This window comes from Mixophyes fleayi, chromosome 7, assembly GCF_038048845.1.
Source record: "Mixophyes fleayi isolate aMixFle1 chromosome 7, aMixFle1.hap1, whole genome shotgun sequence".
NCBI classification, from domain to species: domain Eukaryota; kingdom Metazoa; phylum Chordata; class Amphibia; order Anura; family Limnodynastidae; genus Mixophyes; species Mixophyes fleayi.
In genome coordinates this window covers 21769585-21797560 of record NC_134408.1, presented here as the reverse complement: position 1 = coordinate 21797560, position 27976 = coordinate 21769585, and the positions used below count along the sequence as shown (strand labels likewise).

The 27976-nt window shown below is 40.8% G+C and overlaps 2 protein-coding genes across 3 annotated transcripts in view; one reads left to right on the top strand and one right to left on the bottom strand.

The window, feature by feature from the left end:
• The first annotated feature begins 1272 nt into the window (after positions 1 to 1272).
• Positions 1273 to 15666, top strand: RPL3L (ribosomal protein L3 like). The gene is made up of 10 exons (XM_075179297.1): positions 1273 to 1393; positions 5167 to 5359; positions 8587 to 8755; positions 8820 to 8955; positions 9059 to 9245; positions 9767 to 9927; positions 12244 to 12345; positions 12729 to 12824; positions 14683 to 14802; positions 15548 to 15666. The coding sequence occupies exons 1-10, from the start codon at positions 1391 to 1393 to the stop codon at positions 15602 to 15604; spliced, it is 1224 nt and encodes a 407-aa protein (XP_075035398.1). The 5' UTR covers positions 1273 to 1390; the 3' UTR covers positions 15605 to 15666.
• Positions 15667 to 21593: 5927 nt separating this feature from the next.
• The window catches only part of LOC142097451 (testis-expressed protein 2-like), a 46902-nt gene continuing 40519 nt past the window's right edge, over positions 21594 to 27976 (bottom strand). For both annotated transcript variants that reach the window (XM_075179296.1, XM_075179295.1), the window contains exons 9-12: positions 27442 to 27573; positions 26728 to 26940; positions 23860 to 23980; positions 21594 to 23582 (exon numbers count right to left, since the gene is read on the bottom strand). In XM_075179296.1, coding sequence (XP_075035397.1) covers positions 23490 to 23582; positions 23860 to 23980; positions 26728 to 26940; positions 27442 to 27573 — 559 coding nt within the window. In that variant the 3' untranslated portion in view covers positions 21594 to 23489. The remainder of the gene's footprint in view (positions 23583 to 23859; positions 23981 to 26727; positions 26941 to 27441; positions 27574 to 27976) is intronic.

The following is a 27976-nucleotide window of genomic DNA, read 5'->3' as shown; positions in this document are numbered from 1 at the left end:
CGGGGCAAGCGATGTCACAACAACTCAGTCTCAACTTTTTGACCTGTATCAGACCCCGTCTGGACGCTGTCCAAAGGATGTGGGAGGAGCTTCAGGTGTCTGTAATGCAGCAGGGGAGGTAATACATATAAAATATATATTAAATATTTTGTGGTCCTTTAAATATCTTGACCCCCCCCCCCCCACCCTCCCACCACCCCTCTGCTTTTATGCCCATGTGCAGGGCTGGTTTCAATGCCCATTTGCCAGTCCCATGACATGCTCGGAAGAGCAGAGTGAGGACGCCTGGAGGATGCATCGGTTTTGCAGGGACCCCACAAAATTTTGCTATGCTGCCCAGAAATGGAATGTTAAACCCTGAAACACCACTTACATGAAAATAACAGTGCATCACCTACAAATCACAGTTTTTGTTTAATATCCGTACTCCATCGAAGTCTCCACAGCTTTTATTGTATAATGTTTTAGAAACCTTTATGAATATATATCTCACTTTCATAATATTTCCACCCTTTTCAGTGCTGGATTAAGGGAATGGAGGCCCCTGGGCTAAGGGGGCCTCCATTCCCCCGTGAGGCCCCCCCCCCGTGATCCGAGCTGTCCGCCCCCTCCCTGGCACTTACCTCCTTCCCCGGCGCGCTGTACGCTCTTTACTGAGGAGATCTCATGAGAGTGAGACTTACGAGATCTCCTCAGTAAGGAGACTACAGCGCGCCGGAGAAGGACCGCAGTGAAAGTGCCCCGCCCGATCATTACTGCTGCTGAGCACTTTCAAGGGCCCCCTGGATGCCATAGGCCCCTGGGCTGTAGCCCAGTTAGCCCTGTGGTTAATCCGGCCCTGACCCTTTTCACAAGTAAGACCAGGGGTATATTTACTAAACTGCGGGTTTGAAAAAGGGGAGATGTTGCCTATAGCAACCAGTCAGATTTTAGCTGTCATTTTGTAGAATGTTCTAAATAAATGACAGCTAGATCTGATTGGTTGCTATAGGCAACATCTCTACTTTTTCAAACCCGCAGTTTAGCAAACGTACCCCTAGGACTTTAACATCATCCAGGAGGAGAACACAGCTCTGTACCTCATTCATTCATTATCAACCAGGCAATACGATGCTAACTAACCTCTCACAATAGCAGTCTCTGTACCAATGGTGCAACCTTTCTAGGTTAACTTCCCCTAGGGATTAAATAGGCACTCAGACAACTGACCTTCCCCCATTGGACGGACTGATTTATATCACAGGTTCCCGGCATACCCCCTGCCTGAAATGAATATAGAAGCCTATGAAGCTCGATGCTAAATTTGTGTCTCTAACTTCTTAAGTATCAAATTTGGATCAACACTTGGCAAACGTCTCTTTGCTTCAGCAGCAGCCCCGGGACAAGTACTATGGTCTGTATGTCTCTATCAGAGCTTGGCAATTAATACTAATCTCTTTATAGACATTGGATATTGCAGGACACAGTGTGAATAACTCTATTGTATTAGTTATGTGCTTGGACTTTTGTAAGTTTTGTTTTTCCTATGGAAGCGGGTTGTTTGTATAGAGCAGGTAGAAATGGAAGTAGCTGGATAAATCAGGTATATAATAAAAATATAGTCTTATTGCTGTGACTACTGCAGGTCATTTCTTTATTCAGCTTGTCATCAGCGCCAGGGTTACCTCGCACTATCATTCACCGTCGCCCTTTGCTTGTTATTCGTCCATTCTGTGTTGCAGTTTCCATTATTAGGGGTGTGAAGGGCTACCTGGTAGGTAAGAGGGCATAAGTGGGGCACCTTATACTTGTGCAGGCGTCTTGGTGGGTGCAGGGTGGACTATCGAGGTGCAAGTTTTTTCGCCTCAAATGTGCGATTTAAATGAAAGCAAGTCTCTGATTGGTTGTTATGGTTTAGTGTCAATTTTGCACCAAAAATGTGATATGAGTAAATTTGGTATTTTGTAGGTCTCTTAAAAGTATAATACCCTCCAGAGTTTTGTTATTACAGTAATTTTCTCATAGAAAAAGGGACTGCGGTTTCTTTAGCGGTACGTGTAGTGATTAAAGGGCTCTCTGGAGCGCTCCTTCCTCGGTGCGGCCCCTTTGAAGGCTGGAGGGCTGTGAATATAAACCCCATTGCATATTAAGTTTAGGAGCTTTGCCACCTTACCAATAAATTAGTGTAAAACATCTAGTCTGATATGATGGCAGACACGTGTGATGATTGACTGCTTCTTAGGGAATCAATGGGAAACAGACATTAGCAAATGCTTTTCATAGGTAACAATATCTAAATATCTAAAGGTGAGAGCACCCCTCCTCTGTGTCTGGTCTTCCCCACGGCACTTACCTAATGTACTACCAAAACCAGCTACATAGCTGCCAACTGTTCCTAATTTCTAGGGGCAGTCCCTGCTTCCGACACTTTGGGGTATATTTACTAAACTGAGGGTTTGAAAAAGTGGAGATGTTGACTATAGCAACCAATCAGATCCTAGCTGTCATCTTGTAAAATGTACTAAATAAATGATAACTAGAATCTGATTGGTTGCTATAGGCAACATCTCCACTTTTTCAAACCTGCAGTTTAGTAAATATACCCCTTTGTCTCTGGACTTTTTTATTTGTTACTGACAATGTATCCGACAATTATTTAACACTTGTTTTGCAAAAGGGTGGAGCTTACGTGGAAGTAGGTGGATCTTTGCAAGAAGTGGTTAGCGGGGAAGTAGGTGTGGCTGTGTAGATTGGGGCCATGTTTTTGTGAATTGGGGGCGTGGTTTGCACAGATCAGGGGCTGGGCTTATTCTGTTAGATTTTGCCTGGATAATGCATTGGTGCTATTCAATGTCCACCCAATCATAGAATGCCATGTTAAGAAATAGCTTATGAAGAAATAGCAGTTTAATTTATGCATATACGTGAAGTTGCTTTATTAAGATGTACACTGCTAATTGTACCAATAGTTTTTAAATAAATGACAAATTGTTTTCCCCCTTGTGGACATGAGAAGACCCACGTGCTTCATGTGCCATCGGAGTAAAAATAAGACAGTATATTTGCAGGACAGTGACCTCACAGATACATAGAGCTCATGTTACCGTGCTGGTGGATGTGTGGAGTAGTTACCAACATTACCACAGATAGACGCCCTCCTCCTTTACATAGTACATTGATTCTGAAGAGTAGGTCTAAGACTACGCAGGATTTTTTTTAAAAACTTTGTTTGAAAAAAGCAGTGGGCATTTATAATTTCTTATCACTGTATCCATGAGCATGGAACATTAGACAGTCTGCATTTACCTGTACATGTTTATGAGGGTATATTTATTATACTCCCATTGAATATAGAGCTAATTTAGGAGCGTATCTGAAGTCACTATACCTTGGAGGTAGCTTGAAGGTGCAGTCTGCATAAGGGTTATTTACATGCACTTATTAGATTAATTAACTCACTCACCATAGCTGATTGAGGTGGAGGCTGCTCCACCCGCTGTTGAGGGAAAGGGAGGGGAAATTTTGTCGCTATGCTCTGTTCATACATAAAACCAGACCACATCTGAACCTGCTTCTTGATGAAATGCAAGGGAAATTAAGGGAATTTATTTAAAAATGACAATATTCTTGAAGCAAAAGTGTAAATTACTGGCACTTACCTTCCTGGTAGATCTAATACATACTTGTCAACTTTTCCTTGTTGGCTTCAGGGAGATCCCGGGGGAGGTGGGCGTGCAGGGGCGGGGCTTGACAAATCGCATCATTTTGGCCCAGCCCCCTAAATGATTGTCACAATTTTGGCCAATTACAGCAGGGGGTGGGGCTAAGATGACACAATATTTGCGTCATTAAGCCTTGCCCCCCGCCACTTTATCTATTGCGGGGGCGAGAACCAGGAGGTTGCCCTGCTCTCCCGGGAGGTCTCCCAGAAATGCAGGAGTCTCAAAGACATTCCGGGAGAGTAGGCAACTATGCGTTAAAGAAAAGCAACTCTCTCTAGACACTTCAGTCTCTCTAGAGACTGAAGTGTCTTTTACATTTTTGTCTCCATTACTGAAGTCATGTTGTCTTATCTGTCAGTCTTTGATTAAATCTTGGTCTCCATGAAAATGGCCACCTCCATAGGCATCAATACAGGTACATAGGACACAATTTCTGAACTGTGTCATCATGCCACAGATGGTGAAGCCAACCACGTCTTGTACTGGCTCAGCATCAGGGAGAATGCCAGACTCTTCAGGGAGTGAGGGAGATCACCCCTATTTCAGGGAGTCTCCCTGATATTCAGGGAGAGTTGGCAAGTATGATCTAATAATACTAACAATTATGTATATTAATAATACAATTATATTTGCAGTGCACACTACAAATATACACATGTTTATGATAGTTTGTAGATGGGATGAGAAGGCACCATCTCAGTTGATACCTTAGGCAGTAGAATGAATGGGCACCCCACCCCCTCCCGATACAATAACAAATATTTTATGAGAGGTACGTTTCTAGGACTGCTCAACTCAATAATAGCTATTTAAAGCTGCAGTCCCTGAAAAAATTATGCATGTTTTTTTTTTTTCAAACAAAAATCACTCAGGTTACCTGATAAAAGATGTAAATTTGTAAATTTTTCCTTATATTTTTTTACTTCAAGTTGCTATTAATGATTTACAGTTTTGTAAGTGAGCACAGAGACATTGGAGCACATCTCTTCTCAGCATGCATGTTCTCGGCACAACCCTCCCACCCCCCTCCTCTGCCATCATGTGAATACTGAGGAGCTTCCTGACTGACAGGCTCTAACTCACAGATCAGGTTACACTCTCCTCAGAAACGTGCCTGAGAGTAGAAACCAAATGCATCCAGCTGAGAGACATTACCTTGCAGTTGCAGACATATCTTTATCCCACACAGAGCAAGTTTGCAAAGGGATTTACGAGAGTACATCCTGGAAAAAAAAGAGTATATGTTCCAACATACAACATTTGCTGTTTAAAAAAAGCAAAAAGCAAATCTAAGTTTTGTAACTCCTATGATCTTGGTTTGGTTTTACCAGAGGGCAAATTTGCTCCTTCTCTTCCTTTGCTCCTAATTCTAAATGTGGCCCTATGCGTAACAGGTAGAGATTGAGTTCTGCAGAGAGAAATTGATGTACTAAACTGCTTATATTCTCCCCAATATCCTTTATAGTCTCATCGTAAGTTTTCGGCCCCCCGTCATGGACACCTGGGCTTTCTCCCCCACAAGCGCAGCAAACGTCATCGTGGTAAAGTGAAGACATGGCCCAAGGATGACCCTAGCAAACCGGTTCACCTTACAGCCTTCCTGGGGTACAAGGCTGGGATGACCCACACCCTGCGAGAGGTCCACCGATCAGGACTCAGTACGTGGCGGAATAAGAGTAACACATAAATGATATATAACAATCCTAGATCTTCACTGTTCTCATATCAATATGTCAGAGAGATTAATGCACACTAATAACAGAATACCCTATTATATACTGAAAAATGAAATAATAACTATGGGTGGTACAGTGAGTAAGAATATGCCTGGTACACTGTGTATGGCATAGCACATCATACATTATTATTACTATTATTATCCTTTATTTATAAGGCACCACAGGGGGTCCGCAGCGTCATAACATGGAGAAAAAACAGAGCAAAACATATAGACAAAAACAGTACAATGACAATATAGGCAAATCACAACACTATAGACAAAACAATATAACCATGATCAGTTCAGTTTGAGATATGTTCAATTTAAGGAAATGGTGGGACATCAGAAATAAATGGCGAATAAGACCAGAGTAACATTCTTATACCAACTTTACACAACTCAATGCCCAGCATAACATACTTATACCAATGATACACAGCCCAGTGCCCAGCATAACATACTTATACCCATAATACACAGCCCAGTGCCCAGCATAACATACTTATACACATAATACACAGCCCAGTGCTCAGCATAACATACTTATACCCATTATACACAGCCCAGTGCCCAGCATAACATACTTATACCCATGATACACAGCCCATTGCCCAGCATAACATACTTATACCCATGATACACAGCCCAGTGCCCAGCATAACATAGTTATACCCACTATACACAGCCCAGTGCCCAGCATAACATACTCATACCCACTATACACAGCCCAGTGCCCAGCATAGCATACTTATACTCATAATACACAGCCCAGTGCTCAGCATAACATACTTATACCCATGATTCACACCCCAGTGCCCAGCATAACATACTTATACCCATGATATACAGCCCAGTGCCCAGCATAACATCCTTATACCCATAATACATAGCCCATTTCCCAGCATAGCATACTTATACCCATGATACACAGCCCAGTGCTCAGCATAACATAGTTATAACCATGATACACAGCCCAGTGCCCAGCATAACATACTTATACCCAAAATACATAGCCCATTTCCCAGCATAGCATACTTATACCCATGATACACAGCCCAGTGCCCAGCATAACATACTTATACCCATAATACATAGCCCATTTCCCAGCATAGCATACTTATACCCATGATACACAGCCCAGTGCCCAGCATAACATAGTTATAACCATGATACACAGCCCAGTGCCCAGCATAACATACTTATACACATAATACACAGCCCAGTGCTCAGCATAACATACTTATACCCATGATACACAGCCCATTGCCCAGCATAACATACTTATACCCATGATACACAGCCCAGTGCCCAGCATAACATAGTTATACCCACTATACACAGCCCAGTGCCCAGCATAACATACTCATACCCACTATACACAGCCCAGTGCCCAGCATAGCATACTTATACTCATAATACACAGCCCAGTGCTCAGCATAACATACTTATACCCATGATTCACACCCCAGTGCCCAGCATAACATACTTATACCCATGATATACAGCCCAGTGCCCAGCATAACATCCTTATACCCATAATACATAGCCCATTTCCCAGCATAGCATACTTATACCCATGATACACAGCCCAGTGCTCAGCATAACATAGTTATAACCATGATACACAGCCCAGTGCCCAGCATAACATACTTATACCCAAAATACATAGCCCATTTCCCAGCATAGCATACTTATACCCATGATACACAGCCCAGTGCCCAGCATAACATACTTATACCCATAATACATAGCCCATTTCCCAGCATAGCATACTTATACCCATGATACACAGCCCAGTGCCCAGCATAACATAGTTATAACCATGATACACAGCCCAGTGCCCAGCATAACATACTTATACCCATGATACACAGCCCAGTGCCCAGCATAACATACTTATACCCATGATACACAGCCCAGTGCCCAGCATAACATACTTATACCCATGATACACAGCCCAGTGCCCAGCATAGCATACTTATACCCATTATACACAGCCCAGTGCCCAGCATAACATACTTATACCCATGATACACAGCCCAGTGCTCAGCATAACATAGTTATAACCATGATACACGGCCCAGTGCCCAGCATAACATACTTATACCCATGATACACAGCCCAGTGCCCAGCATAGCATACTCATAACCACCATACTCAACATAAAAGCCTCTTGCCCACCATACAGCTCCCTGGACCCAGCATTACATCTTCATGTTCTCTGACCCCATGATGACCAGCATGATAGCCTCATATTTACCACAGACCCATTCACACCATATAATTTCCTTCCCCACCAATCTAATGGCTACCAGATAAAGCTCTGTGCCCATCATAACTGTCCCATGCACACCAGCCCTTTGCCACCATACATGGTCCTGTGCCCAGCCTTACAGTCTCATGGGCATTGCACACATCCCTGTGCTTACTAGTCTCATGTCTTCCATGCACATTCCTTTGCTTAGCCTGAAACCCACCATAGACAGGTACCAACATACCTCCACCACCTGTTCCTTCAACCCTTGGTGGAGGTTAATATTCTCTCCACAATAGAATGTATATGACCATCCTCTTAATATAGAGAGCCAATGGAGAGGAAGCACAACTATTTCATTGGATGAAATGAATGACAGGGCTCTTGTCTAATGAAATCACAAGTGGTTTCACACCATGAAGCCACCTTAATTGCATGCAGTGAAGCACCCATGGTTTTAGCTATTACAGCTGTTGCTTGCTGTTATCAGGATAAAGCACAGCAGAAGTGGTATGTAAGACCATTCGGCTTGACAATCTGTGCTGCATAAACAGCACGTCCAAAATGATATAAAGTCTTTAGTGAAAAACACAAAACAAAGCCAGGATGATAATGGTATATATGTAGTTAAGTTGCAAAAGGGAATGTGCAAATAAATCATTTAAAATTGTGTAGCTGTAGAAAATTTAAATTGGATGCCTGAGACATAACTGAATGTCAATGAAACTAATTTATTATACAACGTCTCTGATTGTTACCAATCATGTCCTTTATTTCCAAGGTCAGAGGCTTTACGTGCTTGTTAGATTAACATTTTACTCTGATTCTTCCAAATCATGTATATTGATTTAAATTAGTACCCAGACAAATTCAACTATGTTATCATTTACATCTTTTTCTCATCAACTCAGAGATTTCCAAACGGGAGGAGGTGGAAGCGGTGACGATCATCGAGACACCCCCGATGATTGTGGTAGGGATAGTGGGATACGTGGAGACCCCTCGGGGCTTGCGGAGTTTGAAGACCATATTTGCAGAGCACATCAGTGATGAGTGCAGGAGACGCTTCTACAGGAACTGGTGAGAGCTCCACGGGTAGAATGATCGGATATCTGGACTATTTACAATATTATTTATCCAACAGGTATAAGAGCAAGAAAAAGGCCTTTACTAAGTATTGTAAGAAATGGCAGGATGAGGAGGGCAAGAAACAACTGGAAAAAGACTTTGCGGTCATGAAGAAGTATTGCAAGGTTATCCGGGTCATCGTACACACTCAGGTGAGGGGCCTTCCTGGATGAAGAAGAGCAGACTGGTGCATGTACTTAGTGTTTTGATCCCCTTTTTCTTTGAGCCAGTGGTCTGACTGTCTGCCCCATGCAGATGAAAGTCCTGCCCTTGCGGCAGAAGAAGGCCCATGTGATGGAGATCCAGCTAAATGGTGGGACCGTGGCTGAGAAGGTAGACTGGGCACACGAGAAGCTGGAGAAGCAGATCCCAGTGAGCACTGTCTTCGGCCAGGACGAGATGATCGATGTCATTGGAGTCACCAAGGGAAAGGGAATGAAAGGTGAATGCCATTATAATGATATAATGCTCTTGTCATTAACATTTGTCATTGATATTTGTGTAAACTCCTTTAAAATAGTACCTGGAGGGTTTAGCACTCAAGTGTTAGGAACGCTTGACTAGTTATAATTATAAGGTATTCCTAACGCTTGCATCCTCATACATATTTAGGGTGGCTGAACTTTTTATAATATCTATAATTTTAGGTAGTTCGTTATTATATAAATGATAGTTTTGGTCCACTGTGATTTATCTTTTGTTTATAATGGACATGACACCTAAACAGAGTGCTAAAAGTGTTTGAGAGACAAAAATAAGACTGGTATGATGTAGAGATGCTCATTGGCTGCCAAGGATAAGTGTGAAAGCGGAAACTGGATAGGAAAAAGAAAAGACATTTCAACGTCATCAATATATAAATCAAATATATCCAGTTTAAATACATCTGCATCTTCTATAAGGCCATTTACCGAAATGTTATAATTTATGGTACTCGCAGTATAATCATTCTTTAATACACAGGTGTAACATCACGCTGGCATACCAAGAAGTTACCCCGTAAAACACACAAGGGGTTGCGGAAGGTGGCATGTATTGGAGCCTGGCACCCTGCACGAGTTTCCTACACCATAGCCCGCGCTGGCCAAAAGGGCTATCACCATCGTACAGAGATCAACAAGAAGGTACTTCTTATATGTATGGATTATAGATCTAATGGATGTAAAAACAGATACACTTAGTATTCTAATAGGAGTCTGGAGTTAACAATTCAGTTTACCCAGTATGCAAGTTTCACGGAAGCATGATAAATACTTCTTTTTTTTTATTTTAAGAAAGATGAGGCTCACATTAATTTGTGAAACCCTGGCAAGAGAGTGTCCCACAAAAAAATCAAGGATGCAATATTTTAAATACTTCAATTATGGTATAGAATTAAAGGTTCTGTCCAGATTGGTGATAGAAATATTTGTAAACCTAGTAGTATCTTTTCACTCTAAGATTCTCCTAAGCAACATTCTACCAGTTAGTTCTTTATATAATATACTGATATTTGCAGATAAAGGAAAAAGCTACATTTTAAAACCAATTTAACCTCTATATTAATTTCCCTTTGTATTTATCTAACACTAGCTGAAGTCCCCGGCGCTGCCTGGGTTTAAATCTTCAAGTTATTAAGTCATCAATGAGTTGGATGTAACTGTCAACCTTTTAAAAAGAATTAGCAGCTCTTCCAACACACCCATGAGGTGGCTGCCCAGTGTCGTTTTTGTCTTTATATTAAATGTCACCAAATCCATCCAGTGGAAGGCCCAGAACACACTCCCCGGATCAAAGTTCTGCCCAGTGTACTTCAACGAGAGATCCGACTGGGACCCTAACCCCCCTAAAACCAGGATTCAACAGGATTTATTATTGGCAGCACAGTGGCTTGGTGGTTAGCACTTCTGCATCTCAGCATTGGGGTCATAAGTTCAATTCCTGACCATGATCTTGTCTGTGTGATGTTCTATGTTCTCCCTGTGTTTCGGTGGGTGTGCTCCAGTTTCCGCCCACACACTATAAACATACTAGTAGGTTAATTGGCTGCTAACAAATTGACCCTAGTCTGTGTATCAGTCTGTGTGTGTGCGTCTGTGTTAGGGAATTTAGACTGTAAGCTCCAATGGGGCAGGGACTGATGTGAGTGAGATATCTGTACAGCGCTGCGGAATTAGTGGCGCTATATAAATAAATGATGATGATGAACTGGACCACCTCACATTAGTTTCATCCCAATCGTTGCAGGGGCATCCGAATGCAGGCTCAGAACAGGCTCAAAGTTCAATATATGTGTCGCGTTGGTCTAATAATAGCTTACTTTTTCGACACTAAAAAACTATGTAAGATTTGGCAGCGTTACTCTGAGAGCTTGAGAGAAGAATTCACCAACAAACAAACAAACAACCAATCTTCTTCTTTTATATATATATATATATATATATATATATATATATATATATATATATATATACACACAGAGAAAGATACATATTATTTATAGATAAATGTATTATGCAATTATTATGAGGCTTTGCTATAATCTATGATGGTCTCACTTATACCACTTTCACTTTGCCCCCTCGGCACTATCCCGGGTATATGAAACTGGGAGCATCCCACCCCTGCAAATTTCCAGGTCGACCAGGTTCACACTGAACACGGGTCTGCCCGGGTCTCCATGGCAACATAACAAGAAGAGCTTTGATTGGCTCCTCTTGTGATGTAAGTTTTTCTTTTCTTTTTTCTTCAATAGGTTTTGGTGACACCTGGGTTGAAAAACCCAGGTCTCGCTGTTCAGACTGGAGGCTACCCGGATCAGACCCGGGAATAACCCTACAAAAGACCCGGGTCGGAAGACCTGGGAATTAGCAGGGGACCCTTTCACACTCAGCCTCAATCCGGGTCGTCGTGGGGTATGGGAACGGGAACAGGGTATAAATCAGAGTTCACAGCTCATCGTTCAGTAGACTGCTATTCATTTTGTCTCTGTTCTTTAATCCCCTTATCTCCTTCCATAGTTCCGTGTGATAAGTTTCTCACAATACAATACACTAGAGGCATGGTCTAGTGGGGAAGAGGGGGGAGGGTTGTATGACATCATTGGTGAGATAACCAGGGTCAATATGACTGAGAGCAGGCAGAGAGGTGGTAAATATAAGTCCCTGTTTGAGTATCTGTCTTAATTTATCCAGGCTACGACCTACTCCCAGCGTAATTCTTTAGATTTATATTGTATACTGGAAAATGTAACAAATAGCATTGTATTTGTAATTCATTATATGACAATGCAACAGTTGCTAGGAATGGCTGTACTGGAAGGCCTAATCAATTTGTACAAAGCTCTTAATATCACCACTAGGGGGCGCTCTCCGAAGGTCACGTCACATTCAATATTACACCCAACAGTTGGTGCACTGACCCTCATCTCTATGACTGGCACCTTTATATTTTACTCTTAGATATATCGCATTGGCCGCGGAATACATATGCAGGATGGTAAAGTTGTGAAGAACAACGCGGCAACACAGTACGATATCACAGATAAGTCCATCACACCCTTGGTGAGTATGCAATGTCATATTTGAGTTAGAAAATCACATTTGTAACAGCTGTGGGTGAAATATTAATTTTTAGTTATAGTCATTTCATTAATGTTTTAAGTATTTGACTTTGTCTTACTAGTCTGATTCTGCATTTTCCAACATTAGAATTAGCCTCATGAAAAAGCAGATTGTTGCAGTATCAGAATGTATTTGCAAGATGACACTAATAAAGCTATGCTTGTTGTCACTGTATTCTTTGTAGCAATTGCTTGTACTGGACCAATATTCATGACAATGCAGAATGTCAGTTCACTAGAAACTGGTGACCTCTTTGAGGCACGAGGCACTGTGTATAGATCACACGTTACCAATTACCATATCGTTCTCATTTTTATCCCCAGGGAGGATTCCCACATTATGGAAAAGTGAACAATGACTATGTCATGCTTAAGGGTTGCGTTGTGGGAAGCAAGAAGCGGGTACTCACTCTCAGGAAGGTGAGTGTTAAGGAGACCTATATAACATTTTCAAGGTGTGTTTTCAATGCCTAACTAGGCTATGCAAAGGGTCAACAGTAAACATAGTCGTAAGACATGGTGTAGGGCCCATAGGTTAAATTAATGGCCAGTCCAATCTTGTGTATGTGGGGGAGGGTTGTGCCGATCAGACCCTTTTCTGCAATAAAACGGGCACATTAGAGTCTTCACATATGCATAATACACTGACAACATACACACAAACAAATAAATGTACAAGCTCCAGTCTCCAATAAATGAAAACACAACGCAACATGGGGGTAAATGTATCAAGCTGAGAGTTGTGCGGCAGCTTTGAAAAGCCAAATAGATTCTAGCTATCATTTATTTAGTACATTCTACAAAATGATAGCTAGAATCTGATTGGTTGCTATAGGCAACATCTCCACTTTTCAAACCCGCCGGAAAACTCTCAGCTTGATACATTTACCCCATGGTCTTTATTTTATCCAATAAGCCTTTTACTTTTTACTTCTCTCAATTAAATTGATGATGCCTTATAATTAAAGGGAAATTATTACCAGAGTAGTTATTTAACTTATATTGAATACTTTTTAACACAGCTAAACGTAGCAATTCGTTCTGTTCAGAAACAGGTTTTTAGGTATTGTTCGGCTCTTCTTCCCTTTACTATTATGATTCATGTTTTCACAGTGTATTGGAGGTGTCAGGTACAGCGTATTGTTGTTGATGTAAAAGAAGAGGTCTAGGCCGGCCACACGCATGCAGAATTAATTGCCAATTTGGCTTTTTCAAGTAAATTGACATAAGACAGCATAAAGGATTATTCATTTCAAACTTGATCAGATTTTACCATCATTATTAATAATATTATCGTAGATTTGTAAGGCGCCACAGTGCTCCGCAAGGCCACATAGCAGGGAACACAGTACATACATAAAACAGGGACATACAAGGTAGACACAATAAATGCAGACATGAAAACAAAGGGTATGAAGGACCCTGCTCATTGGAGAGCTTACATTCTAAGTGGAAGGGGGCACAGCTGAAACAAGAGGAGCTGGTGCGACTTAGAGTAGAAATTGGGACACCTGTGAGGGTGTATTAGTCTCATCAGAGATAAGGTAAGCTTTACCGTGGCCAGATTTACATCGTTGGGGCCATTGGCACCCATGTCCCTTCCACTACACACACCTTTGATAAGGACCATTTTGTTGCTGTGCTGATTCTGCCACAGAGTAAGCTATGCTACACAATTGACGTTCATACCAGTTAAACTTAAAAATAGAGCATGTTTCATTTAGGCAATTGGTGCAAGCCAGGAGCCCCCAAAGTGAGTACGACATGTTGGCTCATGCAGCAATAACCCTGTCCCTCCATTCTACGTCACTGGTAGTAAGGAGCATGGTTGGATCTGAATGGCGCCATCAATACACTGTGTGCCTGGCGCTCAATTGTTGTTTGAAAGAAACATGCTCCATCTGTAGATCAGTTTAATTTTCTACAATCTTAAGTACGACACTGTGTGAGGAAAGAACCATCTCTCAACATCTGCCGCCTCAGGCACAGGACTATCGAGCCAAATGCTAAATGTGGTCTCGGGTAATATGTAAAATCAGGTTGGCCGATGACCGAATTAGCAGAGGTATTTGGTCATTGACCATTCTTCTATAGTAGGAATCACATTCTGCTTTCTGTCCGACTGCAGAACGACCCTATTTATCCACATGGGGGCACCAGAAGTCTCTAAGAGCAGGTTTACGACAAAACTAATATATCAGATATTGTATATTAGGATGTAATTTGGATCAGTCAGTGGATTCCTGTATTTAGTATAACTGAGATTTCTCTCCCTCAGTCTCTATTGGTTCACGTGAGCCGCCGCGCCCTGGAGCCCATTGAGCTGAAATTCATCGATACTACATCTAAATTTGGCCATGGATGTTTCCAAACAGATCAAGAGAAGAGAGCTTTCATGGTATGTGGACATCTGGCTCACTTGCTAAACTTTTTTTTTTAATTGAAAGCTTGATAGAGCCACTGAATGAGTTAACTCCTCCTCCTATTATCATTGGACTGCAAGAGACTAGGGGCTAGATTTACTAAACAGGTTTGGAAAAGTGGAGATGTTGCCTATAGCAACCAATCAGATTCTAGTTATCATTTATTTAGTGCACTCTTCAAAATGACAGCTAGAATCTGATTGGTTGCTATAGGCAACATCTTCACTTTTTCAAACCCGCAGTTTAGTAAATATACCCCTAGGAGTTGAAGCTCAACAGCTTCTTAAGGGTATGTGCACTGAAATTTAAGACCCACCATGGAAACATATGACAGAGACATGTTAAGGGAACAATTAACACAGACAAAATGCGCATAATTCATCTGTCACTTTTACTCATTCAATGTGTCCGATGTGCGCTCTTTTTTTTTGACGTAAGACTCAGAACTCTTTTAGGATATATCCCGTAATTTTATTTCCAACCAAACACCCACTCATTTCAGACTAGTGCTGAATGGGTCATAACTCCCAGTTCTCAAATCGGGACTGTTCCGCCTAAATCGGGTGTTGGGAGGTATTCCTGGCATCTTGTGCAGATCAAAAAGGATTATTCCAACATCTATTAACTGTTTAAATAGTTAATGTATTAACATTGGTATATTGCTTTAAAACTATTTTACATTGTATTAAAAGTCACCTTTCACATTTTTTCCCCATACAGGGACCCCAGAAGAAACATCTGATAAAAGACAAACCAGAGCCATCTGAGGGACTATAGATATTGCAAATATACATCTTTTTATTGGTCTAGAAATGGTAATAAAAGTTACCTCATAGTGATGAGCTTGGCGCGTTCTCTTTCATACTGTTCATTTACCTTATTTTCCGCAAACACCTGGAATTACCTTTTTCTGACTGAAGAGTTTTGAACACTGCAGGATGTGTCACATGAAACATCTAAATTCTAAATTGAAATAATTCTTTCAAGTGAGTAATAAGGGGACAATTTCATACACACATGTTAATTGCTTCAGTGGGTTTAAAAATGCTGACAACAGCATTTTCGGCAACTACCCAAAGTGCTCAATAAAATTTATCTCCAATTGAAACACAATCTACTTCATTAGATCTGAACTGTTCACAATAATAATTTGTTGGTTCCTCTGGCTGAACCTTTCCTGAATCAGTAAAATCAATTTATTTAACAATGAAAAGTGTTTTTGAACTTAAAGATAATCTTTGCAGAGAATAAAATGTAGGTATAATGCAAGCCTGTCAGCTAACAGTTTTGTGTTTGCCCGGGGCTCCAGAGGGTACAAAAATCCTCTGGTGTCACGGCTAGACTCACCTGAGCAGGTGTGACGTGTGAGGGTGAAAGGGTTAAGCCAAACAAAACAACCAGGTCTGTCTAAAATGTATTAAACTGCCTCAAAATTAAATCTCACGCTCACTATTCTCTACCCAGTTCTGCTATCACTAAAAGATGTGGTTCCAAAGCTTAGACTTTTAGGAAGTCTTCAGTTACTCCCTAACTTTTCTCATTATACACTCACAACTTAAATTAATTAAAGTTACTGTAGTGTTTAAAACTAACCAAGGTAATTTGGCACATGAATTGTTTAAGAGCACGAAGATAGAACATTATTAAATGGAGTTTAATATGATGAAGAAAGTCCCAAATGCTCTATGTATGCAAAAAGAAAAAAAAAAGGAAAACAGAAGGGCATACAGTATATTATTGCAAAACATTTTTATAAAATAAACAGAAGAAAAACAGAAGCTGAAAACTCACGTGCTTTTGTGTGACTGGACCGAGAAGACTGGGAAGACTGGAAAATTGACAGAACCTTAATAGCATATTGTTCTCCTTGACATCAGATTAGTATTTTTAAGCAATCATTGCTGCACATTAAACCCCTATACTGGAAGGGCAGTGAAAGAAGATATGTATATATGATAATTGGGTTTATGTCTAGTTGTTTTCCAACACACTTTAGTCAAGAAGTCATTAAATTAAATATCTTTTCTGTGGAAAATCATAGTATTATAATACATCCAATCAACTGAATGTGAATTTACACGCAGATACATACATCATTATGTAATATGAATGCCTTAGGAAGATATGCTATTTCACTTTGTTCCATATGAGGCTGGCTGTTATTATTTTCATATATGATGTACCTCATTCTCCTGATTAAAAATACATATAGTGAATACTCAAATATAGATTTATAAAAGGTAGTGCTTTGATGTATTAGGTGGCATATAGGAATATATATAAAGACCTGGGATTGTCACATTGTCTTCTATAGCATCTGGAAGGATTCATAAAGTTTATTTTACCTGTTGATCTAATTTGTAGTTCATGTACTGGATTTCAGGGTTCTCAGAAATATACACAACTCAGGTATGTGACAAGGCACAGATACTTTAGAGGATACAAAGCTTCTCCAAATATAAACATTCCAAAGGCCTTTGAAGTAGAGTAGTTAACCCTTGGATTAATGTGACACATGTCTGTCACAGGATATTAACAACTTCTCTGCTAAGAAGAGAACATTTATATCTTAATAAAATATTAACTTCTAATTATATCATAATCATGACATCTGGAATGAAGGATGTCTTGACGATTCCCACATTACCCAAAAGCATTTTGCAAGTGTGCTTGGTCAAAAGGGGACACTTTAAAGTCAACCTCAAAAAAAAATCAACATTTATCTTTTCCAACTACAAGTGAATGCATGTTCTAGGCATAGCCTTATTGCTATTTCTCAGTATGGTCTAGGGAAAGGGTATTGTGACTGCCTAACTTTGCCTACACTAATATTTTCAAATCTCCCAACAATGTCACTTGCCTCTTTATCCTCTTATGATGTCCCCAAATTATGTCACACCCACCCGTCACTGCCTCCCGTCTCCAATCTTTTCTATAATAAATGGAGCACCAGACACATATAAAGTTAACAGGAGGGGTTTAGAAAGAGATAGATGGAACTGTAAGTTATATCAACTTCTTTCATACAGTTAACTGAAATCCAAGGTTACCTCTATTTTCCGTAAATACTTACAATAGAGGTGCATTAATAATGCACAGGAATTCCTAATGAACACTGAAGTGATTACAACAGAAATAACTTATTATCAGTGATTACATCAGAACTCACTCTTGCTACTTATATTATTTACAGAAATTCATACATAAATACATATCATTTGTGTAGTATAAGTAGATTGTGGGACACAGAGACTAACAATGTAGGCAAGGAACATTACCTGCAAGATTAATTTTATTTTATTGTACTGATAGATGAATATAAAGGAAAAATGAGACAGAACAAACAAGCAGTTCCCAGTCAGATTTCCCTGCAACAAGATATTCTGTGAAGTGTTTCATTCCTACCATTAGGGGGAGCTATTGTTTTATATGTTCTTTGATGGCACATTTAGGGAGGAAATAATAATGATAGTTACTGTAGTAGCTGTGGTCATGACTTCTTTTATCTGCTCATCCTTTCAAAATACTTGATAGTAAGTCAAAGCCAATCTAGGTGTGACAAAAACCATGTAGACGTGGTATGTCTAATGTTATTGTGAATTTATGCAAACCTGCCAACTTTAACAACCACCTGGAGGGCAGGTCAAGAGGAAGTGCAGGGGGCACCACAAATCTCATCTTGGCTCTAACCATGCGATTTACATAAAATCAGATCGAGACTCCATGTTGAAGCCCACTTCACTAGGAAGTGGGTGGGATCTGGGAGAAAGGAGGCAGCGAGCTACCCAAAATTCTTGAGTCTCTCGGACTCTCCTGGCAAGTACGGTCCTATGAAATGCATGAAAAATGTTATGTAAAAGAGCTTTAATCAAATATGACACCTACAAGCCCCATCTGGACTGACCATAGAGTGACCTCTATACAATGCAGAGAGCTTTCTAGTGATCAGATTACCATACAGAGAGCTTTCTAATAATCTATGTACACTTTAGAGAGCATTCTAGTGATCCGTTTCCCATACAGAAAGCTTTATAGGGAACTCAGGGTCTTCCAAACCTTTACCAAGTATGAAATAAAATAAAAGAAGGATAACAGAGAGCGGGGATTAGCCTGAGGTAACATAAACGCTGAGGGGGCAGGTAAAAGAAAGTAAAAGTATAGCAAGAGTTAACTCCACTGGGGGGCAGGGGGCAGCCAATCAGTAGGGACGTAGGGGGCAGGATTATAGTGGGGGAAGCAGGATAAGGTCCACATACAGGCAGTCAGCTTCCCCTTTCACTGTCTGGAGAGTTTTTTCTCCAGACAGTATATTGATATATACTGATAATATATTGATAATCTCAATAAATTGCTGACCTTTCATTTTAGCCAATACAAGTCTCTGTGTCTTTATTTCATAGTGGTATGTTAACTCTTCCGGTAACACTGTAAAGGTGAAATGTCAACCGATAAGCGGATTATTAGCTGCAAGCAACATCGTATAAAAAAAAAGCTGTAAATACACTGTATAAACAAATGATAAGAAAATACATAAAATAAATTGTACAGCTAATTATCTTCTTGCAAATGTGAGAGTACTAAACCAAAGATCAACAGTCTTGATCAGAATACTTATAAGGAGTAATTTTTTTAAGTGAATATTTGTTTACAACTGGCATGTGTATATAAAAGTATTTATGTGTACAAAAAAGTTAAAATACAAAAAAGTTACAAAAATAGGGCAGCTTCCTTTGACGTTCCTATTTCACTGCCCCGGACGTTCCAGGGGTGTGGGTTTGTCTTGGAGAGCGACTGGGAGTCCTTCTTCTCATGGTCTCAGGTCATACTTGTCTACTCACCTCTCCTGGAGTGTATGGGAGAGTCAAAAATTTCGAGTAGTCCTCCCGGGGAGCAAGCCTGTTCCCTGAATCCAGGGCACCAAGCCTCCGTCCACTTGTCCTTATAAAGTTGGCAAGTGTGTTTCAGACTCTTTTTCTTGTGAAGTCCTGATGATCACTGGCAGTGGGCCCACAGCAAGACTTTACACAAACGGGGGCCTTAGACACGGTGGGGCCCCCGACATGGTGAACGCTGGACCACATTCTGCCCCCAAGTCTTTTATGCTTCCCAAAAGACGTTCACCCCATATGTGTTCCAATATCTGCCACCCGTACTTGATTCACGTCTTGTTCTCATATCTACCTCCTCCTCATTTATTTGTACGACACCATAAAACTCTGTACAATTGAGGTTGAAGGAAGTGCTGGCACGAGACAAAGGGTAGAGAACACCGTACTGGTGAGAGCTTACAGTCTAGAGAGAGAGGACAATGCGGACAATAGCAGCCGGCGAGACTCAGAGCGGGCATTGGGACTAGAGCTGGTAGAACATACACGGCCCACTGGGACCTGTGTTGCACATTGAAATAAAAAAAAGATGTACACACGTTTATTTCCTCACCTGGGTCCAGACGGTCAGCTCCTGGTTGTGCAGATGTCATGGTTAATGAAAACAGACCCTTTGACAGACAACGGGTAACTTGCTCTGACCAAAGCCGCCAGCGCAATGACCATTACAGTTATTTATGGGACTTGGGACTGGGACTTTCCCACACTTTGGACTCAGAGCATGGGGTGGGGGTGCCTGAATTTAGAATAAATAATTTTGTTTCATAGTGTGTGTCTTTTTTTAAATAATGTTTTCAAGATTCACTATTGGTCCTAACGGGTCAGCATGCCAGGGCATGCTAGCACTTGTAGTTCTATAAATGCCAGCATGCCCTTGCAGCCATGGGTATGCTGGCACATGTAGTACTACTTAGCCAGAATACCCATACACTTTAAGGCTAGGGCATGTTGGGATCTGTAGTGCACTAGGCAAAAATGATGTAATTTCACTTTACATTAATTTATTAACCCCCACTCACCCAGGGGTGTGGGAATTGCTCTAGTGCAGACCTGGACAACCTGTGGCTCTCCAGCTGTTGTGAAACTACATTGGGTTGATGCTCGGCACTGGTGCGATCAAAATACTTTTTCTCCTCTCCTCTATCTAGCTCATCCTAGTGAAACTACATGTCCCAGCATGCCCTGCTAGTTATCGTCTGGCTGTCTACTGGCAAAGCATGCTGGGGCTTGTAGTTTCACAACACCTGGAGAGCCACAGATTGGCCAGGCCTGGTCTAGTGCTCTCAACACCGGGCTGTTTTTGCTAGGAGGACGGGGGACGCATTTTATTTGCCCGCTTTTGGGGTAAATTTGGTTCACCTTTACATAAGACCCTATGTGTCTCCGTTAAAATAGCAGTGTCAAGAAATTTATATTTACCTACCAGTAGTAGACAAGATATAATTGAAAAAGACATCCCTTGTTTATATAAATTCACTTTTTTGACAGGAAACTTTATTGGTCTGATCTGCTTGATAAATGGTACTGCTGCTGTTCCAGGTGATGTCTGGTGCAGTCCATGATCAGTGATATAAATAATAGTTATAATGTTCTATGTTAGGTCGTCAGTGACATAATTAAGGATGTTCTTTGTCATGTGATCATTTGAATGATGCTAATGATATTCTTGGGGGGCGGGGCTAGATAACAGCCCAATTTGTAGCTTTATGAAGAACCTGAATTTTTCATGAATAAAAAAAAAACGTTTGGGCATTTAGAGAATTGAATAATCCAATCCCTTCCCCAACTAACTGCACGTAGCACCATTGTTAGTAAAGAATCCCGAATAAGTGCTGGGCATTCCATGGAACCCTTTGAAAATAAGTCATATCACACGAGGCCAAGGGGTGGGGCCTGTTTATTCAGTACAAACAGACAGACAGATTGGTAGAGTGCAAAGAGGTGTTTGACTAAACATACCTAAAAATGTATGTTCTAAAGGAATCTCATTATGATGGCTTGGTCGGTGAAATAATGATGGATTTGGTGAAATTTATCAGCATTTTATAGTATACAAAATGATATTTTATTGCTTGAAGTTCCTGCTATTCAAGATTTTACTACCGACACAAACCCTTAAAACGTACCTGTGGACTACACACAGTGGAGGCAGACATTTTTTGGCCAGAACCGATATTCAAGAGACTACAACCAATGAATTTACTATGCACCAATGATATCACTGAAGCACGGGGCAGCAGGAACATTTTACTAAAGGGTTAAAGGGGACATTTGTAGGATATAATGTGGGCGCTTCTTTCACAGCCTTCTGGCCTCTGGTTTACCCTAAATCTTACATAAACCTTACATTAGTTCGAGCCCTAAATCCGAACCTGTCCCAAACTTAAAGAACAAGTAAAACCATTATTTGACAAAAAACACATTTCTAATGTTGTGCATTATGAGCTGAATAATATATTATAAAATACCTGGTGTGTTAATACTGTACTAAATATATCCACCCCGCCCCCTTTCACTCCTCTGCAGCAGGTTAACATGTTCGGATGGAGCTGTTTTCTAACTAAACATGCAGAGAGTGACTGGCAGCTTGGCAAACTTGCTTTGCAGCAGTGCACATTTTGGATTGGTTGATTCATACACGGGGGCGGGGCCAGTGTTGTCACAGCTACTCAGTCTCAGCTTTTTGATCTGTATCAGATCCCTTCCTAAAGATGTGGAAGAAGCTTCAGTCAGCTGTAATTGAGTGGGGGGTGGCAATAATTTACTTTTTAAGAGATCATGTCATGTTAATGCTGAACCATATCATCATCACCATTTATTTATATAGCGCCACTGATTCCGCAGCGCTGTACAGAGAACTCATTCACATCAGTCCCTGCCCCATTGGAGCTTACAGTCTAAATTCCCTAACACACAGACACACAGACTAGGGTCAATTTGTTAGCAGCCAATTAACCTACCAGTATGTTTTTGGAGTGTGGGAGGAAACCGGAGCACCCGGAGGAAACCCGCGCAAACACGGGGAGAACATACAAACTCCACACAGATAAGGCCATGGTCGGGAATTGAACTCATGACCCCAGCGCTGTGAGGCAGAAGTGCTAACCACTAGGCCACCGTTCTGCCCAATAACCATATAACCATAAAATTAAAATGTTGGTCTTTAGTGGTCCTTTAAACTCATACCCTAACAGTTGCTGAGGCCCAAATTCAATCTGTGTTCTGATAAGAAGTATGGGTGCCCATGGAGATGACCTATGCCCTGCACCCACTAATATCTTCTGAGACCCCTGTGAGGCAAAACCTCATGCCTCAGTGGTCACTAGTTCCTAGTAAATGAATAGGCTGTATTCTTATACCTCAATAAGCAGTGTACAATTTAAGCTGTATGTCACTTTAGAGTTCAATCCATTTATAAAAGTAGAACCTCTTCTCCTTTGTATCTGTAGCCGAAGTTAAAACACTGGAGTTAAAGAGCATTCACTGAGATATCAGTGGTGATATATGATTCGATGGCTTTATGAAGAGAATTACAGATGTGTCCCGGTTCCTGGCGCCATCTTACTGAAGTCCAGCCCTGAAGGGGTTCTGTCTCCTCGGTGCTGGCTAGTAAAACATCATCTCCTAGATCCAGCACATGTTTTATTTTCTCCAGTTGAATTCCTCAGTTTGGTCCAAGAATAGTTCATGCATTTCAGTTCCATCCAATCATTATCGTTTGACCACCGGACCATGCACATATACTTTCCCCCATGTGTTCATAGTGATACTGGCTTTCACTGGTCAGTCGGTGTCTGCCTGAAGCTATCCAGTCCAGATTGCATGATGGGAAATAACAAGTCATCCATGTTTGGCATCACCAAAATTTTCTGCCAATGAAAACAAAATACAAATCAACGTCCAAGTGCATCTTTCAATATATAATTATGATACAATATTGTGTTATTATTTAATAGTCTAACCCATTGCTAACATGATGCTTCTATTGTATTTTCAGCAGGACTCTGGGTGGTTTATTCAGCAACCCTGCTACTGTCTACTCAGCAGTTTCAAAGTATGCAGCTAGCTTACTGCAGTTACATTGCTACCCCCACCTCCACACAGTAGTTTTGACATTTTTACTCTAGAGAAATTGAGGTAAATTACCTGGAATTCATCTAGGAGTTTCTTCTCTATCCACTCGGTCACGTGTATAAATGTCACCTCTCTTTCTCCAAGCTTCGGACGAACCTTCATCTCCACTTGTGGTGGTGTTTGGAAGCTGTACCTGAAATGTAGAGAGTAATAGAATTGTATTATGATCATGTCCGGAGGTCAGGTCATGTTGTGGGTGTAGTGTCCTATGTCTGTATAGTGCTGTATAGTGTAATAGAATTGTATTATGATCATGTCCGGTGGTCAGGTCATGTTGGGGGTGTAGTGTCCTATGTCTGTAAACAGTGTAATAGAATTGTATTATGATCATGTCCAGTGGTCAGGTCATGCTGGAGGTGTAGTGTCCTATATCTGTATACAGTGTAATAGAATTGTATTATGATCATGTCCAGTGGTCAGGTCATGTTGGAGGTGTAGTGTCCTATGTCTGTATAGAGTGTAATAGAATTGTATTATGATCATGTCCAGTGGTCAGGTCATGTTGGGGGTGTAGTGTCCTATGTCTGTATAGAGTGTAATAGAATTGTATTATGATCATGTCCAGTGGTCAGGTCATGTTGGGGGTGTAGTGTCCTATGTCTCTATAGAGTGTAATAGAATTGTATTATGATTACGTTCAATGGTCAGGTCATGTTGGAGGTGTAGTGTCCTATGTCTGTATACAGTGTAATAGAATTGTATTATGATCATGTCCAGTGGTCAGGTCATGTTGGAGGTGTAGTGTCCTATGTCTGTATAGAGTGTAATAGAATTGTATTATGATCATGTCCAGTGGTCAGGTCATGTTGGGGATGTAGTGTCCTATGTCTGTATACAGTGTAATAGAATTGTATTATGATCATGTCCAGTGGTCAGGTCATGTTGGGGTATAGTGTCCTATGTCTGTATACAGTGTAATAGAATTATATTATGATCATGTCCAGTGGTCAGGTCATGTTGGGGGTGTAGTGTCCTATGTCTGTATAGAGTGTAATAGAATTGTATTATGATCATGTCCAGTGGTCAGGTCATGTTGGGGATGTAGTGTCCTATGTCTGTATACAGTGTAATAGAATTGTATTATGATCATGTCCAGTGGTCAGGTCATGTTGGGGGTGTAGTGTCCTATGTCTGTATAGAGTGTAATAGAATTGTATTATGATCATGTCCAGTGGTCAGGTCATGTTGGGGATGTAGTGTCCTATGTCTGTATACAGTGTAATAGAATTGTATTATGATCATGTCCAGTGGTCAGGTCATGTTGGGGTATAGTGTCCTATGTCTGTATACAGTGTAATAGAATTATATTATGATCATGTCCAGTGGTCAGGTCATGCTGGAGGTGTAGTGTCCTATGTCTGTAAAGAGTGTAATAGAATTGTATTATGATTACGTTCAATGGTCAGGTCATGTTGGAGGTGTAGTGTCCTATGTCTGTATAGAGTGTAATAGAATTGTATTATGACCATGTCCAGTGGTCAGGTCATGTTGGGGGTGTAGTGTCCTATGTCTGTATACAGTGTAATAGAATTATATTATGATCATGTCCAGTGGTCAGGTCATGCTGGAGGTGTAGTGTCCTATGTCTGTAAAGAGTGTAATAGAATTGTATTATGATTACGTTCAATGGTCAGGTCATGTTGGAGGTGTAGTGTCCTATGTCTGTATAGAGTGTAATAGAATTGTATTATGACCATGTCCAGTGGTCAGGTCATGTTGGGGGTGTAGTGTCCTATGTCTGTATAGAGTGTAATAGAATTGTATTATGACCATGTCCAGTGGTCAGGTCATGTTGGAGGTGTAGTGTCCTATGTCTGTATACAGTGTAATAGAATTGTATTATGATCATGTCCAGTGGTCAGGTCATGTTGGGAGATGTAGTGTCCTATGTCTGTATAGAGTGTAATAGAATTGTATTATGATCATGTCCAGTGGTCAGGTCATGTTGGGAGATGTAGTGTCCTATGTCTGTATAGAGTGTAATAGAATTGTATTATGACCATGTCCAGTGGTCAGGTCATGTTGGAGGTGTAGTGTCCTATGTCTGTATAGAGTGTAATAGAATTGTATTATGATCATGTCCAGTGATCAGGTCATGTTGGAGGTGTAAAGTCCTATGTCTGTATACAGTGTAATAGAATTGTATTATGATCATGTCCAGTGGTCAGGTCATGTTGGAGGTGTAGTGTCCTATGTCTGTATAGAGTGTAATAGAATTGTATTATGATCATGTCGGTGGTCAGGTCATGTTGGATAAGACATAGTGTAATATGCCTGTATAGAGTGTAATAGAATTGAATTATGATCATATCCGGTGGTCAGGTCATGTTGGATAAGACATCTAATATATATATGTCTAGTGGCGTGTGTTAGTCTGTCTGTCTGTGTGTGTGGAAAAAATAAAACCAAGCTGCAGCGCCACCTGCTGGGCGGAGTTATACACTGACCTACTAAATTCTTAGTGTGTGTGGAAAAAAAAATTCAGAAAGGGCTGAAATTTGGTATACTAAGATGTTTTTAATTTGTTAATTTAATTTGTTAATTGTTAAAAGTGTTTATAAAAATGTAAAAAATATATATATATTTCTTGAAGGAGAAGTGACAGTTGGGAGTGGTTGGTGGTTGCCGGGGGTGACAGTGGGGAGTGGTTGCCGGGGGTGACAGTGGGGAGTGGTTGGTGGTTGAGGCCTGGGCTATGGCCCAAATGCATGACAAGAACCTTTTTAACACCTTAAGTAGCTTGATTTGACTAGAATGCATGAGTATCATGCAAGGGTTAACTTGCAGTATTATATGTCTGTATGCTTTGTGGCTCAGGTCAGTGGTTGAACTGCTGATGGGTGCTACAACTGGTGATTGCAGAGCAGTGTGAACATTTACCAGATTCGGTCTGTAGGCGGAGGGGGGATATTCACAGCCAGAGTCCCCTCTATCTCCTGCAGCTCCACGGTCAGAAGCAGGGGGGTGTTGGATACCTCCTCCATTTTCCTCTTTATGTACTCATTCTCTGTTGCCTTTTGGAAGTATCGAGACTTGGCGATTTTATCTACAAAGCGTAAGATCTTACGGCTGGTGCTGTTTCCTCCTGTAAAGCTGCAGAAATATATTCAGCTGTAGAACATCGTTACTTTGCTCTCAGAATTCAGAACAAATTCTAAACAGTTGTTCCCGGATTATTTTTTACAATGGATTTTAAATAAAAGTTTAGGTTCTGCTTCTGTACCCAGTAATACTCACTTTAGTTTTAAATCTTGTCTCTAGCATTAGTAGACAAAAAAAAACTACACTACCCAGAAGTCTTTAGTCCTATGTTGGAGAGTAGTGAGAGCTGGGACTGTCAATCATAATGATTGAGAAGGTTGCACCCAACATTCCAATTTAGACTCCCTCTGGCAACCAGAGGCCACTGTAATAAAAACGCGTTCTTAATATATAATAAATAAATACATATCAACTCTTTATGCCAAAATTTGTTATAGAAGTATATATTTTGTTATATATTACATATTTGTCTGTCAACATCCCATGTGTATTACATTGTTATAATTATTGAGGCATTATTAGGTGCGTTTCCCTTATAATGGTTTACAACACCTCTCTGCATTATTGAGGTTGGCTCTGTCTGTCAAGGTCTCTGCCACTGGAATCTCTTCATCTTCCGATGAGCCAGCGCTGGAGGACTCCTCATCACTATCTGTGAAGATCCTGGCTCTTGGCATCATTGCACTGCAACACATGACAATTATAGAAAAATAAACCAAAATTATGATATTTTCATAGGACCTAATATCAATGCTGCCACCTACAGGTTGAACGAAAAAGCTCTATCAGTTCTATCCCGCCGTTACATACCATAGAGTGCTCATCCCACCCTCAGTCCCATATGGATGTTATGTGCTTGATTGAAGAGTGAGATGTGTGTATTTAAATACCGCTTTAATGGATAACTCCACCCAAATCTAAGAAATGTGCTTGGGGTGGAGCTCGATGAAATAATATATATATATATATTGTTTAATTTCCCTTTCACACTCATTCTGCCACATCCACTGCGATCCCTGCTTGCTCTAATTGTCCCACGCTGCTCTCTACTCTCCCCTTCCAGCTCCGCCAGTTTGAAATAAGCTGT